Genomic DNA, 17,618 nt, shown 5'->3' with positions numbered 1-17,618 from the left:
CAAAATGTATGTTGCCTGTCTAATTTTAAAACAGTGCTGAAGTTTCCTCTTCTTTTCACTGTTTGTTACATTCAGAGAACTGATCCGATGTTTGAAGTGGTACATGGACCGCTCAGCTGAGCTTGTGCGCCAGGACCACATCCAGGAAGCAATGCGAGTGCGTATTCAGTGGAGTATTTCTGTGTCTGTTCCATCTGTGGCTACAAAAACCCCAGGGAAGCTGTAAATAAAACCCAGGGTAGTCTGGCACTGAGTTCTTACATGTTTAACCAGATTTTATATATGTATATATATATATATTGCCAAAAAAAATATGTTGGAGGTGATTCACTCTTGTGCATTAAAAACTAGAAGAATTGTCTCCTTAAGTCCTTTTGAAGCCCTATGGAGAGCTTAAGCGTGGCTTACATGGAACATGTATGCTATGGCCATTTATACGTGCGGTCTGCACCATGCACTTCAAGAAGCAGTTATTTTAAAAGTATTAGGCAGAGGTGCTGTGGATCAGAGATATGCTTTTAATTCTGGCTGTGAGGCAGGTTTTTTGTATTAGGAGTTGAATTTCTGGAGTACTTTAAGGAGGAGAAAAACGAGCTTTTAAGTGAATGGAAATTCTAACTGTCATTGCGAAGGACTGAATCACGCTTCTGTGATGAGGGCATAATCTCGCAGCAAGGCACAGCTTCCTAATGGTGTGGAAACAAAGGGAATAGTTTTGGTGCTATTGCTGAGAAATCACAGAATAAATAGTGTTAGTTTTAAATATATAGTTTAAAACAAAAAGATAATGTGTCATGTACATCGTGTACATAAATACCAGATTCCAAAATATGTGGCAAGATACTTTTCTCTGTGTGAATGTCCATCTGTACCTTCTGACTCTGAGTAGGCTTGTGTCCAAACATTTGAGTCTGGGCACTTTGAGAGTTGGTAGCAGTGGCAGAGATGAGCACTTTCTTTGTCTCGCTTTCTCCTGTCAGTACAAATAGGTGAAGCATCTCACAGGTGAAGCACACACACGTACATACACTATTCCTTTAATTTCTGGCAACCATTTGGGAAAGTCAGAGTTTGTTCCTTATAACTGTATTTTTGCTTGTGTCTTGGTGTGTATTTCAGACTTACTTGTGGCTCTCTCTTGTATTATTTTTGTTCTTTGTTTTGCCTCCTTTAGTCTGATTTAGTCAGCATTTTAGAGGAAGTAATTATTTTTTGAGAATCCTGGTTCCATTTGAATGGTATGGCATCACTGCCATCAACTAGCTTCGAAGCTCTCCTGTTAAGATCATATCCTCTCATTTACAAGAGCGTTACACCAGTGTTTACTTTGTCTTTTGTAGCTATATACATACTTAGAAACAACTTCTTTACAGTGCTTTATAACCACAGATTCATAGGAAACGTTAAAAATGGGGCAAAGATAGCTTTTCAAGAAATTAACAACTTCCTCATTCTTTTTGTTTCCTTCCTTCTTTTTTTGAATTACAAAGAAATTTACTAAAATTATCAGATGAGAGGAAGATCTCTAGCTGGAGTGACTTTTTAGAGGGTTTTCTTCCCTCTCAAACCACTCATTAGTGCTCTGTGCAGTGCAGCAATAGAGATATGTGATACTGTCTCTATGTGATCTGCATTTTTTGAACCTCATAGTAAACTTCAGAAATTATAAGGAAGAAGTTCTTTACTGTAAGGGTGGTGAGGCACTGGAATGGGTTGCCTGGAGAAGTTGTGGATGTTCTGTCCCTGGTGGTGTTCAAGGCCAGGTTGGACGAAGCCTTGTGTGGGATGGTTTAGTGTGAGGTGTCCCTGCCCATGGCAGGGGGGTTGGAACTGGATGATCTTGAGGTCCTTTCCAACCCTAACTATTCTGTGGTTCCGTATTAAAAATATGAATGCTGGAATGGCTTTCAGGAGCTGGTTACTCAACACAGTTTGTGAGAAAGGTACATTCTTTCAAGGATCCCAAGGCAGCTCTTTGCTTACTGGGAGCCTCAAGTGCTTGCTTGGAAAATAGCTGTTGCCTCCATGAGCGAGGTCAACTGGAAGACCGGAGAGCCCAGGCCTTTCCAAGCACAGGAATTATAATTACCACCAGAATTTCTGCAGACCCAACAGTGCATCCTCTACCACAGACACTGCTGTCACATCTGATTTGGACAGTTGCTTTTGCAGGCATATCTTGCAGACCCAGACTAAGGCCTTTACCTTCTTCCATTACAGGAAAGTGATTGATTTTATTGCCAGATTTTATTTCAGGCACTTGCTGCGAGTTTGCACCAAAACTGTTATCACTGCTAATGTGTTATTAGTAATACTGTATTCTACTGTTGGCAATTTCTGTGGTCTTGGATGTCTTCACTAGTTCTTCAACTAGTAGTTCTTCAACTGAGAAAACAGAATGGCTGTCTATGCCTTCTGCCCTGGATTAGCTGTTAAATGTAGTACCCTGAAGCAGGTTTTGAAATCTCTCTGCACTCCTTTTTGGCTCTTGACTGCCCGTGTACATTCGTGATGGATATGCAGATGCCTCATTGGATTCTGATTTTCAGCCTTGGCATTAGCAAGCAGTGCCCTAGGCTATTTCTAAAATTACTTGCCTGTCTCAAGACTGCTTGCTCTTAATTCTCAGAAAACTTGTATGAAACCTGAAGGAGTTTATAACTGAAAGGACATCTGTACCTGGATTTCTTCCCTCTCAAGCCGCTCATTAGTGCTGTGTGCAATGCAGCAGATAGAGATATGTAATACTGTCCCTATGTGAGCACATAAACTGCATCCAGGTACAGCTGCCTGTGACTCCACAGGCAGTTTTACTTTCCGCACTAGTCATGGCAAGACTTAGGTAGTGTCTCTAGGTGATGCTTTCAGCCTCAGTTATCTTCCAGTGGTAGAATCACAGGTGAGTTTTGCCTAGATTGAGGAACACACTGAAAAAGCAAGACTTTTTCTTCCTTAGGAAGTCACATCTTCATATCAGTGTTCTGGAGCTGAGCTGCATGGAACAGGCGTCAAACTTAACTTTAGGGACTTTGAGGTACTGCATACCATTGCTATGGGGCTTTATGTGAGTCAGTGATAGGGAAAGGGTCAGTCTTCCAAGCTGATTTCTTCAAACTGCTGATCATACTTTCTGAACCATGCCAGCCAGGGAGCTAGTGAATGAGAGATTAGGAATTGCATCCTCAGCCTGCGTTTTGAGACTGGGCACTCCTCAAAATTGTTTTCTTCACCCTGAATTTAAAAAAGAAATGCCAGTCTGTTGCATTTGAGATCAGTCTGTTTCTGGAGTTATTAATTACTTCATTCAGAAATAATTACCTGATTTGGTGACTTCTATTTTATGCAGTCTCACCTCTTCTAAGAATACCAGAAAATTGCTGATGTAATTGTAATTGTTCCACCCTGGTCAGCCTGTCTGTGGGACTTGCAACTTCTTTTCTTGCTGATTCCTTGAACTTTGCCCTAGGTCATTTATCTGCTCTCACAAGACTCACACTGGTACCTTCACTTGAACCTTTGTACTTTTTTTCCTTCAAACTGCATCATAAATGCTTATTGTGCTTGATGCGAGTATGCTGTTCTCTGGAAAAACACACTAACTGGAAGAAGTTTTCCACCTGCTCTTGAATGGTGAAGTGGATACGCAGAGACTACTGAAAATGGTTTTTATTCACTTGTTAGGAAAGTGAAAGGGATTCAGACCTTCAGAGCTAATCTACTTTACATACACTGTACTTCTGATAAGGTTACCCTTTCTACATACTCCACATTCATTCCTAAAGTAATCTTTGGGTTTCTTGAGTGCACTTCCATGTCTTTAGGCACAAATATGCTTCATATCTGTGATTTTTTTCAGTAGCAAGAGTCAGTTAGTCCAAGTGCTGATTTTTACTAGCAAGACTTGGTTTGTGTTTTTACCATCTCAGCCATGTGTCTGAACCCTTTCTGGGTTCATTCTAGGCAGCAGTTTAAGGTTGTTTGTGCTAAGGGTGTGGAGTGTCTCTGAGCCTGGAGTTTCACTTTCTACAGAAGATTATAGAACTCCATAGATAAATCCTCTGATTCGTTGCAAAACATAATCTTCACATTAAAGTTACAACCTTCCAGGTTAGAATTATGATTGTCTATACCAAACCTATAAAACAGCTTCTGTAATCCCTTGTTTTGCTGTATTTGGTGTTAGCAACAGAGATGCTAACCTGAAAGAGCTGACTCTTGTGAACCAATTGACCTTTGTCTGGAAACTGTCCATAAATACACAGTGTTATTTCCTGATGATGTTCCTTGTTGTAAGGAAGCTTCAGTGGGAGATGTTTTAGTACAGAATTATAAACAATGTACTGCCAAATGACCCAAGTTGCCATCATTCCCGAAAGAAAAATGGCTGTAAGTATCAGTTGCGTTTTGAAATCTGTGATGGCTTTATAAGGAATTTCACATTCCCCTTCTCTATCCTTAAAGTTGCAGCTTTCTAAACCTTACAACGTAACATAGCATCTTTGTGCATATAGTGGGGTGGTTCAATGAGAGGTGCCTTAGGGATGCAGAAACATCTGATGAGGGCAAAATTTGTCTTCAGATTAACTTTAGTTTTCAAACTGTGAAGGAAGACAAGAATACTTTCTAGCAAATACAGTGCAATATTACTAATATTTCTGTATAGACTCTAATGACTGAAGGTTCAGCCTGTTTGTTTCCCATGCTGAATTTTGAGGATATCATCAAACTATGCCTCATGATGTCTTCTCTTAATCCTGCTTTTATAGTGTATCATGTTAAGCAGTAAGGGAAGGAGTGAAGTCAAAATGTCACTGGTACCTAGTGCCAGTTCAGTGTTGACAGTTGTATACACCAAATGATCAAAAAGGCCTTGTTGCTGTGTGGAATGTTACGTTGCTGTGTTAGTGCCCGTGAGAACCTTTGATCGGTTGGTAAGCTTGTTAAGGGCTGCCCAGAACAACGTCTTTTTCTTCATTGACTTTGCTGCCAAATAAGTGGAGTTCTGAATAATGCCATTTACAAAATCTTAGTTAAAGATGTTTAGTTTGCAAATTCAGACTTAATGCAGACATGTCATTGAGCAAGTTATTCTGCTACAGAAAGATAACAGTTGCCAGCCCTTTGGGACTGCATCATTTCTTGCACATTGTACAACAGTGCTGAATGCCATCTTCTCTGCAGGTTACTCTCCCTCTGCTGGGTGCTCTCCCAGTTTCATGTGTGATGGTAGCAGAAAGATGCTTTAACTTATCACAGCTCGAAGTTAAAAGCTGCTCACTACAGTACTGCTGCCTGCTACTATTTTGGTCTGCCAGAGTGCATCACATGCTGCTCTTGTCATCTTCTATTTCTGCATCTGCATTTATTTCTGTTTGTACATGTAGCTGCCAGAAATAAAAGTGAACCTTGCTGTTGTGTTCATAATAAAAAGTAGATTCTCCTTTTTCCAGGTAATCCTTCCTCTGTTCCACTGACAGTCCATTTAATCTAAAGTAGCTAACCCAAGTAATTGAAGGTAATATTTGAATGGAAGCAGGAGAATAGCTTCTTCAGGCATCTACAGTCATTGTGCCAAGTCATGACAAAAGTGGAAGTCTGTTATCTTCACCAAGATTTTCCTCAAATGACCTAATTCAAATTTCTGTTTGACTTAAATGTACACTAGTTTTGCTAGTGGGACATACTGATAAAAAAGATTATGGGCTGAGAATGGGTACTCGCGTGTGAGTGGCTCTTCCCTAACTGAATTATGTAACTTGCAAAATCTGTTTTTCTTTCTCCTTTCTAAACCTGAAGAATTTAGTTATTATGCACTTAGAATCTTTCCTGGTTCTCTTTAAAGCTCCTTTATTTTTCTTTCTTTCTTTTTCCCTGTCTTAATCTCCTCCCTCTCCTACTCCTAAAGGCCTTGGAATATCTTTTCAAGTTCATTGTCCAATCTCGGATCCTTTACTCCAGAGCTACTTGTGGAATGGAGGAGGAACAGTTCCGCTCCAGCATCCAGGAGCTTTTCCAGTCCATCAGATTTGTGCTCAGCTTGGACAGCAGGAGCTCTGAGACCCTCATCTTCACACAGGTTTGCTATTTTCTGCACTTCAGCTGGCAAACGAAAAGGCAGCTATTTTCTGCCCAGGTAGTATATACAGGTACATGACAGTTAAATGCAGGTTAGTAGAATTTCACCCCTCTAACAAGCTGATGATACTGGAAAATGACATAGTCAATTAATGTTATTAGACGAACACTGCAACTCTTCACAGATACAGGTGAGCTCAACTGTGAACTTTCAAGAGGAAAGTGACTTGTCACATGGGAATGTAATTTTTGCTCTTCACTAAACTGTATTTTCAAATCTCATATGTCTTATGGTTGCCTTCAAGAAATTGTAAATCCTTTATTGTAGTAGCTCAAGTCAATACTTAGGGTCATAGCAATATCACAGTAGAGAAGTTCAATTGATGTACTCACAGTCAGATAAACTTAATTCCAGCATACTCTAAAATTAGAGTCATAATCACACGCAGCCTGACCACAAGCATACTGTGATACCCCCACTAACATTGAATACGTTATACTGAATATGGCCCAGGTGACTTCACAAAGATTTCATGTGGGCTTAAGATACTGCTCGAAGTAAGGGAGCTGCTAAGTTATGTTTCATATTGTAAAGACCACTGCACTAAATTACATATCTGTGTTTAAAAGTTTTAAATAGCAGTGTCACGTTTTGTGTGTGCCTTAGCTCAGAGAATGGCAAAATGGACCACCTAGAAGAGAGTGAGTTGTAATCACTGATTTACTGTTTACAGATGTTCTGAACACCTATGTAGTTTGCCAAAGAGGCAGTTGCTGTGAACATTGCCACAAAACAGGGCGACTCCAGTGGTTAAGGAAGCTGCCAGTAGTGTGATCTCCTTCTTAAGAAGCTGCTCTGAAAGATACTGAGAACAGCTACTCTAATCTTCTATTTGATCACCCATTAGTGGGTATAATAAGATAAGCCAGGAACATGAGAAATCAGAATTTTGCTGGCAAACTGACTGCAGAAACAGCATCCTATGAACTCAGGCTAGCCAGGGATCTGCTTTGTTTTTCGGTTGTGTTGATCACAAATGCAATAATAGATTTGAGGATGGGGTTCTTTTCCCTTCTTGTCTCTTTTTTTTTTCTCCTTTCTCTCACTATGGTATTTCTTACCTTGGACTTTTGTAATTTGTAAAGTCTGTCCTTGTTTAATCTTTGAAAAGTTTACTTTTTGTTTCCCCCTTGCCACTATGTTGCCCCTTGATCCCAATTGCCCCATAGGCCTCTCAGCCTGGAGGGCAGGCGAGCGGAGCTGGGACTTGTGCCCCACAAAAATGTGGTGGTACTTCAAGGCCGTCATTTAATTCTGTAAGTAATGATCCCCAGAACTGCACAAGTATTTCATCGTGGATGTTCCCAATTAATCCCTTTTCCCTACCCAAAACCCTCTTTTCCTGCATATAAAGTGGAATTTAATGTTTAAGTGGCTGATACTTTAAAACTAGGTAATGTTGAATATTTCAGTAATGAATGGAACAGCTTGTGGCGTCCACACACAAAGACAGTACTGAGGATATATACAAGAGCGTGTATGTCAAATTGTTCAGGAGAGCCAAGGAGTTTATGTACTAGTTCTGGAAACCTGGACAACAGTTAAGTATCTACAGAAACGCTCGAGGCCCTAGGAGACATAATTTTCTTCACACTTGTCCTCTTATCTGGGATATTAGAGAGATCTCAGTATAGCTCTTTAAAGCAAAGAGATTAAAACTGATCATGTCCCATGAATTTGACGTAATGTTTCAGTGTATTTTAGGGTGTTGTACAAAAAAAAGGGCCCTTCAATGAAACATTGTAGCTCTTCAAGACAGCTCCAAAGCTTCCTGAAATGATCCCATGCATATCCTCAGATTGCTACTGATACCCTAAATCACCACAGAAATCCTTCTGCTTTATCTGACTAGTTAGAAGTAAGTTTAGGAAAACTCCCATAAGGATGTGTTGGGCCAATACTGCAGTTTCACTTTTATTATCCCAAATTATTATCCCAAAGATAAAGATGATGTCTGGATTTGCAGATGTTACTAAGAGTACCATGAGCAGTATTTAAATTACTCACGTTTGTTGATTTTGTTGGTACATTGTTTGTATGTATGTAGTGACAAATAGGTGACAACACCCAGAAGGCTACCTGTGGGCTTGTGTAATCTGAATTGGTTGTAACAAAAGATGTTAAGAGAGAACAAGTGTGAAGAACAAAGAGGTAAATTCATATTCAGAATAATTTAATGAGCTCTACAATGTTAGTTATAAAACTAACTTAGACTTTACTCAAAGACTATTAAATAGATATCACCGTTGTTTGAAGGAAAAGATACTTTGAGGAAAGACTTGACAAAGAAAGAAGCTGTGTATTACATGGGATTAGGAGAGGCATACCAGTGTTAGAGCCAGCATGGGAGAGGTATGGAAATGTAGGCAATGAGAAAACAAATCTGTGAGCAAAAGGAGAACTTGCAGAATGGAAGAAAATGCTGATAGGTGGTGAGACTCCGGAAGGGCAGAGCTGAACAGAGAGGTTCGGTAAATCTGAACTTGTGCAGGAAGTCAGTGGGGTTCATGTGGAGAGCTGCAGGCAAACGGGGTGGCGACAGCTAGGAGGGAGTTATGTGGGGTGCTGTGGCTGGGTTGAGGAGGGATAAAGGCACCTGACCCAAAACCAGGCTGTGCAGCAGCTAAATAAAGCAACCAGCCAGGAATCTTAGTAGTTTTAATGAGGAAACAGGCATGGATCTTGTATAGTATGGAGAGGAAGAAAGAGTTTTAAAACCAGAGGTGTGTGGCTGCTGTTAGGTATTGACACCACGTCTGTGGAACTTGAGGATAGGGTGAAGCAGGGAATTTTCTGCTGCTAGGAAGAAATTAATTGAAAAAGTGATTAATTGATATATGAGATGGAAAGGGTCGGGTTTGTGGTTGTGCTGTTGTTTCTGCACTTCAAGAAACACCTACAAGGATAGCTCCGGCTTCCTGGACATACCTGTTACTGCAAGAATCATGTGAACACTCACTTGCATGATGGGATGCCTCTTTCACATGAAATCACGCCCACCCCACTGCAGAAATGCTGTGATGCCACATGACAGTGCTGCTGTGGTTAAGGGTCTGTCGACATGGTCTTCAAAATACTTCTGAAGAGTTTCAACTGTCTCAGGTGCTTGCTTGGTACAAAATTTGTGTGGAACTCTCATCAGAAGCAAGTTTAGCATTTGCTGAAAAAAAGTGAATGAACAGAAATGAACTCTTTTCTGTAATCCCAGATTTTTTCTGTTTTATAAGTTGTGTCCTAAAATACAGCCTTCTGAATCTTTGCAGTAGGTATGTGTTCCACTTACCATAAGACTTAATATTTCAGCAGCGCTTGATTTTAAAATACTGTGTGTGGTTTGTTCACTATGAACTTTAGGTATTGCAAAACATTAACACCAGCCATAGCGCACTATTCAGTAGCTTTTTGCAGACCCTTAATTCAGTTTTGCTGTTGTTTCTGTTTCACTGTATTTAGGTGCAGTTGCAGAAATCAGTATTTTCAATATTCAGTATTCAGTTTCTACCTTTACTTTTTCCAGGCTGCTCTGCTGAACTCCTTCCCCGCTATCTTTGATGAGCTGTTGCAGATGTTCACTGTGCAGGAAGTAGCCGAGTTCGTGCGGGGCACTCTGGGCAGCATGCCCAGCACAGTGCACATTGGGCAGTCCATGGATGTGGTTAAGCTACAGTCTATTGCACGCACTGTTGACAGCCGCCTGTTCTCTTTCCCAGGTAAGACAGAGGTACCTGAGGTTAAGTCTTGCTGCTAACTGAGAACACGTTATATTTACTCATTACTTGTAAGGTGTAGGAACACATTACATTTACTCATTACTGTTGCAAACAAGTCATTACTGAATGCAAATGATCTTGGTAGCATCATTGTTACATATATTCACTGTGGCTACTCTTTAAGCTTCCCTGGGGTAGGAAATGTTTATATATCTATTATGGATAAATTGTATTTACTAAAGGTTAATAAAAATATGTACGTTAACAAATCAGTTATTAACACTTCTAAATCTCTCTTGATACTTTCTATTACTCACATATGGTTGCATGGATAGGAGGGTAACCTCCTTCCCAGCAAGCTTATTGTCTGAGATATGGGAAGATAAATTTATGTGAGAAACCCACCACATTCTCTTAAAGTATGTTTAACTTCCATTATAACTTCAATATTTCTTTAACTCAACATACTAGTAATCCTTTAGGAATTAATTGAACAAAGAAGGACTGAAGATTGTGAATTATTTCATACATAAGGAAAGAAGCTACAAAGGTAATAGTGCAAGATAAAAAGCACCATTTGGCATTACCTTCCCTGTAGTGAGGATCTCAAGTTAGTTCACTCAAATTATTCTACTTGGTGCAAGGTGAGAATGGGAACAACACAGAATTATGTTTAAACCATCCATTGCAATTGTTTATAAGCATTTAATTATTTTATTTCTTTGAAAATCATCTCAATGGTCCAAAGGTGGCTTTGAAACAGGCAGTGAAAATCATCGAATTATAGTGTTGGGAACCTATTGATAACAGTATTTTCCTTGTGGGTGCCATTTCATGGGCAAAAACCTCCTCTTCTGTCTTTTCAAGAAAGCCAGGTGTAACTTTCCCCCAGGGTCCAGGGCCTAGTCATTGCCATTAACCTTCATTTCTCCTTTACAATGCCACTGGCACAACTAACAGTGGTTTTACCTGCTGCAGAGCACCATGACATCTCACTACAGCATCAAAAGCCAGAAAGCAAGCTCCTGCTGTGCAAGGCAGCCCTGACTCTAAAGATGCCACATTTTCCACCCAATGTGATGGTAGACCTGCTCCTTCCTGTGGAGGCATGACCTGATACTCCTTGATCAGCAGTCTCTCCCATGTCCTGTCTGTGCCTGGGAAAATTAATCTAGTTTCCCAAGTTCCCCTTTGAGTTCCCACCCTACCATCTTTTCAGGTCTTGCAGTTTAAAGGAACATACATTCTCTTTTTCTTGCCTCCCATATGGTGATGACCTGTTTTCCTTCTCTCTCTGTCTCCTACCAGTCTGATTACTGACATGTTGCCACTTTTCCCTCTTTTTTTCTTTTTTCCAGTTTTGGCTACTGCTTTCTGCAGCTGCTACCTGCTCTCCCTTCTTTAATAAGATTAAGGTTTGTAAGCCAGCTAAAAGAGAAGAATTAGCCAGCTTCCAAGAGGTATACGTTGGAGAAGCTCTATTAGCTGTTGACAATAGAACTGGAAAGCAACACGAAGTGAGGATGGGTTTGCACTAAATAAATCAAGATTAGAAAGTCTCGGTTCACAACTGCTGTTCCAGGCTGAATCACTGTTGAGAACATCATGTACAGTGCACTTACGAACTTTAGAAACCAGGTGCACTGCTCGTTCATTAGATACAGTTCTTAGAGAAGTGTAGTGCAGTTTGTACAACAGAGGTTGCACCAATTAATCAGACGTGCTGTGTGTCGGTAGGTTAGTTTGGATACCAAAAGGCTGCTCATTGGGATGGTTGAAATTGAATTTTCTTTTGGAAGAACCTGCAATCTGATTTTCCTTCTTTCAGAGTCCCGGCGCATCCTGCTACCTGTAGTTCTTCACCACATTCACCTTCACCTACGACAGCAGAAGGAGTTACTTATCTGCTCTGGGATCCTCAGTAGTATCTTCTCCATAATCAAGACCAGCTCTTTGGTAATCTGCGGCTTGATTATTTATTTTTTTTAATTACATCACTTATTTATAAAATAAAGAGTGAGGGATTTTTATAGGATTTACACAGGTGGGTTTTTTTAATTAAATTCTGCTAACTTCTGTCAGCAGGAGAAATGAGGGTCTGCTTTTGTGTGTGACTCAGAGCATTCTGATTACACAGTGTTCTTGCTGTTAGGATGGGAAAAAAAGCATATGCATTTACCAGGTTTGACACTGTTTAATTTTCTTCATCCAAGCCCAGAACTTAGATGTCAGTGGAGTTTAAAAGCTTTACACAGCTCTAGGACTTGTAGTTCTGCAAGAGACAGTAACTAGCACTTTGTGATTCATGTTAAGAGAATACTCTAAAATTATCCAATCAATGAAATCACACTTACTTCTGGAAATTGCTGCTGAGTTTAAACACCCGGCGTTGATGATCACAATAAGCTGATCTCAAATGATAACTTCATCATTTAAAGCAATGCTCACACACAGAGAGTGGGGAAGCTTCCCCACCTGACTCTAAAAGGAGGAAGCTAATGGTGCTAAATATAATTCATACCAATGTGTACTTCCAATTGCAAGTTACAGTTTTGTGTGAAAGGAATGACATGAAAGGTATCACGGTAATAAGCTAAAATAACACTGCCATGGCATGAAGATTCCTGAACATAACTTGATCCCGTTGTGTTCTAGAGTGTATGCAGACCTTTGATTATAGATTTACCTTTATGGCTGTGACCCTGAATGTTTCCATCAGAGACTGACAAGGTAACACACACACTGGCATCACAACAGTGTCTGGTACCAATGTGGAATCTGATTGTACTTCTTTGAACCTCTATTGCGAAGCACTCGATCAAAACAAGTTTGTGGTATGGATGGCTCTGCACAATTGTCTTTTGTTAATTCCATTCTCTCCAGTTTCTAACTGCCTTGTTTGCTCACCACTTACCGTAGGAGGGAGATGTCGTGGAGGAGGTTGAGATGATGGTGGAGAGCCTCCTGGATGTGCTTTTACAAACTCTGCTTACAATCATGAGTAAATCGCAGTCTCAGGAGGCGGTAAGAGGGCAGCGTTGCCCGCAGTGCACAGCAGAAATCACTGTTAGTAACTAACAATCAGTTTCTATTTCCTGCTTCTCTAACCTTTGGTTCAGCCCCTCACCATCACTGGCACCTCATTATCATCTCTGCCGCATGAATGCCTGGGGCTTTGTCTCCTTCCCTTAATAAGCCACATACCCATTCCTTCATCTGTGCAGTAGTGAGGTCTGCAGGAAGCAGTGGAGATCAGGAAGTTTTTGTGGATTTCCCAGGTCATTTTCTTACTTGACTTTGCAGCTGTAATTGAGAGAACTTGAGGCATATGGTAGCTGGGTAGCTGCCTAGGTCTTTACCCCCAAATAGGTGTCACCAAGGGCTATATGAGTATCAGGCTCTGATTCCTGATGTTCAGTGAGACGGGTCCCTGTTCTTAACACCCTGGAGAGCTTCTGTCCAGGCTCACTGGTTATTTCATGAAAATGAAATGGAACATAAAATTAATAGATCCCAAATCAAGTGAGCTGTTGAGCTTGCTGGGAGAAGGGGGAAAAGCCACTGTTTTGTCCAGACTGTCAGCATAAGCCACAGGGAAGAAACTTTTCATTGGCATGCAATGGAAGAGGAGGAAAAGAATAGAATTCTGCTGTTCAGCTTTCTTCTTTTCTGGATTTGTTGGCCTTTTCTATTCTAGCTTACTGTAAGGTTTTTTTGCATGTCAGAGTTTCTGATGCAGCTTTTGCACAGTGTTAAGCTGTTGTTCAGAACATCCCTGTTTTTTTAGACTTGCTTTTCTATCAGGCTGAAACCTCAGAGGTGTTGTTGTGGGCAGAGGTGCACTTCTCACAAAAGAGACAAGGTTGTATCTTTCCATGTTAACTCAGATAAAGTTAACAAATGGTAGAATCCTGATAAAGAACAAGGCATTTAGTAGTTTTCAGACGCGTTCTTTGATACAAAACAAGAAAGGTGCTACCTTGCCAATGTCCCGTAACATCTTAGTTTCCTTTTACTGCCCCCATTTGACTTACTGTTATTTATCACATGCCACCTCATGTATAAGAGCACACCTTCTTTTCCTAACAAAGTTCATCCCTGTAAAGTTTATTGGAGCAGCCTACATCAAAGCTTCCGGGGAGATGCTTGAGCCAATTAGAAAATAAAATTAAAATGGGACGGACAGCCCCAAGTACAAAATCCCCTTGTATTTGTTCCTGAATTTATATTTCGCAGCACAGTGATATGTGGAATCTCACTAGATACTGCTTAGAAGGTAGTTTGCATATTTTCCAAATGGAGTGCTCATTGTCGCAGAAAAAATCAGTGTTGTACAAGGGGCTGGCAGTCAAAAGACACAGTCCTTGCATTCTTGGCACTGCCTTGCTTGTTATCTTGGACAAATTGCTTAACTTCTCTGTGCTTTGCTTTCAGATATATAAAATGGGGGAGCTCATCTTTGGAAAACACTTTGGGATACTGTGGTAACTGGTTAGGGTGCATCTGTTTTGCAGGCCAGAAATGTAATTGTAGCTCATGTTGGCTTACCCAAGCTATATTCGGAACATCTTGCTGGCATACTGCTAGTACTGTAGCTATGACAGCACATAACTTGGTGCACAATAATAAGCCAAGTATTTACAAGATTCTAGACTCCTTTTGTAGCCCATACTGATGCTATGCTGTCATCATGGTATCAGTACTAACCAATTAGTTCAAATAATTCCTGGTATGTCCGCATGAGCTGCAGTCACACCTTTGATAGACATAATATATTAAGAAACTGAAAGGGGTGATTGTCAAAACCTGCATGCTTGGAGGGCAATTCGTTAATGTCTGTATTAATCATTTTAAATTGGTTTTGGTTAGACTACAACATTGCTTAAAAGACCTTTAAAATGGGCATCTATGGAGGAGCCTCTGAGAGGTGTATTCCTATATACAACAGTAATACAAGAACCGTTAACATGCGGTATTTTTTATCTCTGTGCATGTCAGCTTTCCTCTCATAGGCATTGGGGCCATTTCAGACCCCTCCCTTTGTACCCTTCCCCAGGCTGAGTTTTATATTCATGAAATTCTAGGTTGTCTGAATGAAATGGTTTCTCATTTTGGTCAACAGGGAGAGTATGTCTCCTGCCTTTTATCTTTGCTTCGTCAGATGTCAGACACTCATTTCCAGCACTTACTGGACAACTTCCAAAGCAAGGATGAACTAAAGGTACAACAGAACATCATGTTTGTAGGGTGATTCACTCAGAATAGGAAGAGCCAAGGGGAATCCCTGCATCATTACTTGCTCTGCTAATCATTCCCATTCACTGGCACTCTATTCATGGACCTTCCTTTCACTTTTATAATAATAGGTGTTGTATTACAAAAACATTTAAGACCACGGGGCACTGAATTATCTTCATAACAGCAAATAAAGTCCCAAGATAGATGTTATTTGACACAAAAGGATAATTTTATTGTACCACACAACATAGTCAAAGGAACAGGGGTTCTTAATCCTGTGAATATAAGGTCAGTAGTTCTATAGCATGTTACTAGATGTTCAGTATGCATTGGAGCTTACTTACTAAGAGTGCTGATTTTATGCCAGAAGAGAATTTCGAGCCTTTTGGGAGATACAAACGTCTCTAGCAGATGAACTCTTTCTTGGCAAAGCAGTGGCTGTACTACTCCACCTGCTGCATGCTTCCCAAGTTTGTGAGCATTAACTTGAATCATGGCCTTCCAGGAGCAGGAGGAGCTGGTGAGGGGTACAGGCCTCTGGTGGCCTTTCTGCCACCTACACTCTGAAATAGCACATCTCCCAGCAGCAGAAAATAACTCAGCTTGCACAGGAAAGAGGAGAATCACCAACATGATGAGCGTTTAAAAGCAGGATAATTTAATAAAGACAAGATTTTATATAAAATGGTTTTGATTAGCATGGCACTCAATAAAATATGGACAGTAAGAAAAAAAACCTAATGTGGCAGGCAGTTATGTCAACTTAACACATGAAAAGGGGAAGCAGTGAGAAGTCCTCTCTGAATAGGCTTTCAGCTTCAAAACACTGCCTGTGCATATAGAGAGGCTGAATAAATCAGGGAGATAAATTTGGGATGATGATTTTTTTTTACCTTTAGGTTGCAGGGTTCAGGGTATCTCAGGTTGGTCGTTATCTGAGATTACTACCTTTCAGGTAACTTTCTAATTGCTCATAGGAGAATGATTTGCTAAATTAATTCACATTAATTTTTATACATATTTTTAAAAGCTAAATTATAGTTCTTATGTCAGACCAGTGAAAAGGTTTGTCATTGAACTGAAATTGGTCATTACACACGAAGAACAAACACTGTTGTACCTCTGATAATCTTAAGGGTATGTTCCAGGACTATCACAGAGCCTGAAGAGTTTATACCCAACTTTTTTTCTAAAGATAGATAGATAGATAGATAGACAGATAGATAGATATGTATCTACATATTTCAGTTTTTCCCCTTCACATATTGATGTAACATTTCCAATACTTTTTTCTTGCTTGGAAAGGCATTGTGCTCACTTACTACTGTTAGCGAAAATGAGGCCAGAAGTCAGGGAACTTCTGATGCTTTACTCTTAGTTCAGTTGCACCAAGATATTAACCTGCCTCCACCCCAATAAAGGAGTAATGGTTGGACAGTTCTGAAGAAGCCTTGCCCTGCCACTTCTGTGCTGTCTTGATTTTCTGTAGAAGAAAAACCAATAAAATCGCAGTCTGCAAGGCCAGCAGCTTCATATGTCTCATCCTCACTGTTGTTCTCTGTAGACATAGGGACGTAGGTCACCAAAACCCAGAAATGTCTTCAGGTTTGGGGAGTTTTTTGGAAAGCAAATACTCAGCTGAATGTGTTTAAGGGATCTTTTCTGCTGCATATCGCCAGAAATGGGGGGTTCGGTTACTCTTTTAGAAAGCGTATGAGTTTTATTGGGCTTGGGTGTGTGTTCTTTTGTCAAATTTGTAACATAAGTGCAAAGACGTTCTGAAAGATACATTAATGAAATGAATGCATAAAAAGATGATTATGATTCCAGTATATTTGAATATAGCTGCAAATTGACACTGGAGCTATGGGAAGACAAACACAATTACACACAAAGTTTTTCATCCCAGTGTAGATGTTAAGATGCAGTTTGTTTAGTAAATCTTAGGTGCATAGGAAATGAATAGAGCCATATCTCCATGTATGTTGTATCCATGGTTTCAGGTGAATGGCCTAGTAACACAAAGCTCCGGGGGGCACACAGCTTAATTGTCTGTCTTATAATCAAGAAAACAGATTAATCTGAGCTGCAGGTGGTTTTATTAATTTTGTTTGCCTCTGTGACAGGAGTTCCTCCTGAAGATTTTCTGTGTATTTCGGAACCTGATGAAAATGAGTGTCTTTCCTCGAGACTGGATGGTGATGAGGTTGCTCACCAGCAAGTAAGTAGAGAAGCACATATAAACTGTTGATGTTCTGTGCTGGAATTCTTTCTGCTTATCTGGGCAGATGAGACCTGTGATGCAGTTTGTCTCATCAGACTGAGATGTGGTGATCGGGACAGGAACTCTGGGATGTTTATCCTCATTGGCAGTTAGTTTAACACTCAGAACCAAACTGGGACTTCTGTACTCCTTCTCTTTCTTAAATTCTTAAATTAAATTAAATTTTAATTTCTTAAATGCACAGGTATCAAGAGTTAAAAGTTTAAACCCAAAGCTGAAGTAGCTGCATTAAGGGTAAGAGTGACACAGC

At 40.2% G+C, this 17,618-nt stretch overlaps 1 protein-coding gene across 1 annotated transcript in view; it reads left to right on the top strand.

The window, feature by feature from the left end:
* DOCK3 (dedicator of cytokinesis 3) overlaps window positions 1-17,618 on the top strand; it is a 208,073-nt gene that overhangs the window by 143,631 nt on the left and 46,824 nt on the right. The window contains exons 22-28 of the mRNA XM_065687003.1: window positions 76-157; window positions 5,906-6,076; window positions 9,654-9,846; window positions 11,675-11,802; window positions 12,766-12,870; window positions 14,969-15,067; window positions 17,211-17,305. Of these exons, the coding sequence (XP_065543075.1) occupies window positions 76-157; window positions 5,906-6,076; window positions 9,654-9,846; window positions 11,675-11,802; window positions 12,766-12,870; window positions 14,969-15,067; window positions 17,211-17,305 (873 nt within the window). The remainder of the gene's footprint in view (window positions 1-75; window positions 158-5,905; window positions 6,077-9,653; window positions 9,847-11,674; window positions 11,803-12,765; window positions 12,871-14,968; window positions 15,068-17,210; window positions 17,306-17,618) is intronic.

The sequence above is a fragment of the Lathamus discolor genome, chromosome 7 (genome assembly GCF_037157495.1).
Source record: "Lathamus discolor isolate bLatDis1 chromosome 7, bLatDis1.hap1, whole genome shotgun sequence".
Lineage (NCBI taxonomy): Eukaryota > Metazoa > Chordata > Aves > Psittaciformes > Psittacidae > Lathamus > Lathamus discolor.
The sequence above is the reverse complement of the archived record's forward strand: the minus strand, read 5'-3'. Positions and strand labels throughout refer to the sequence as shown.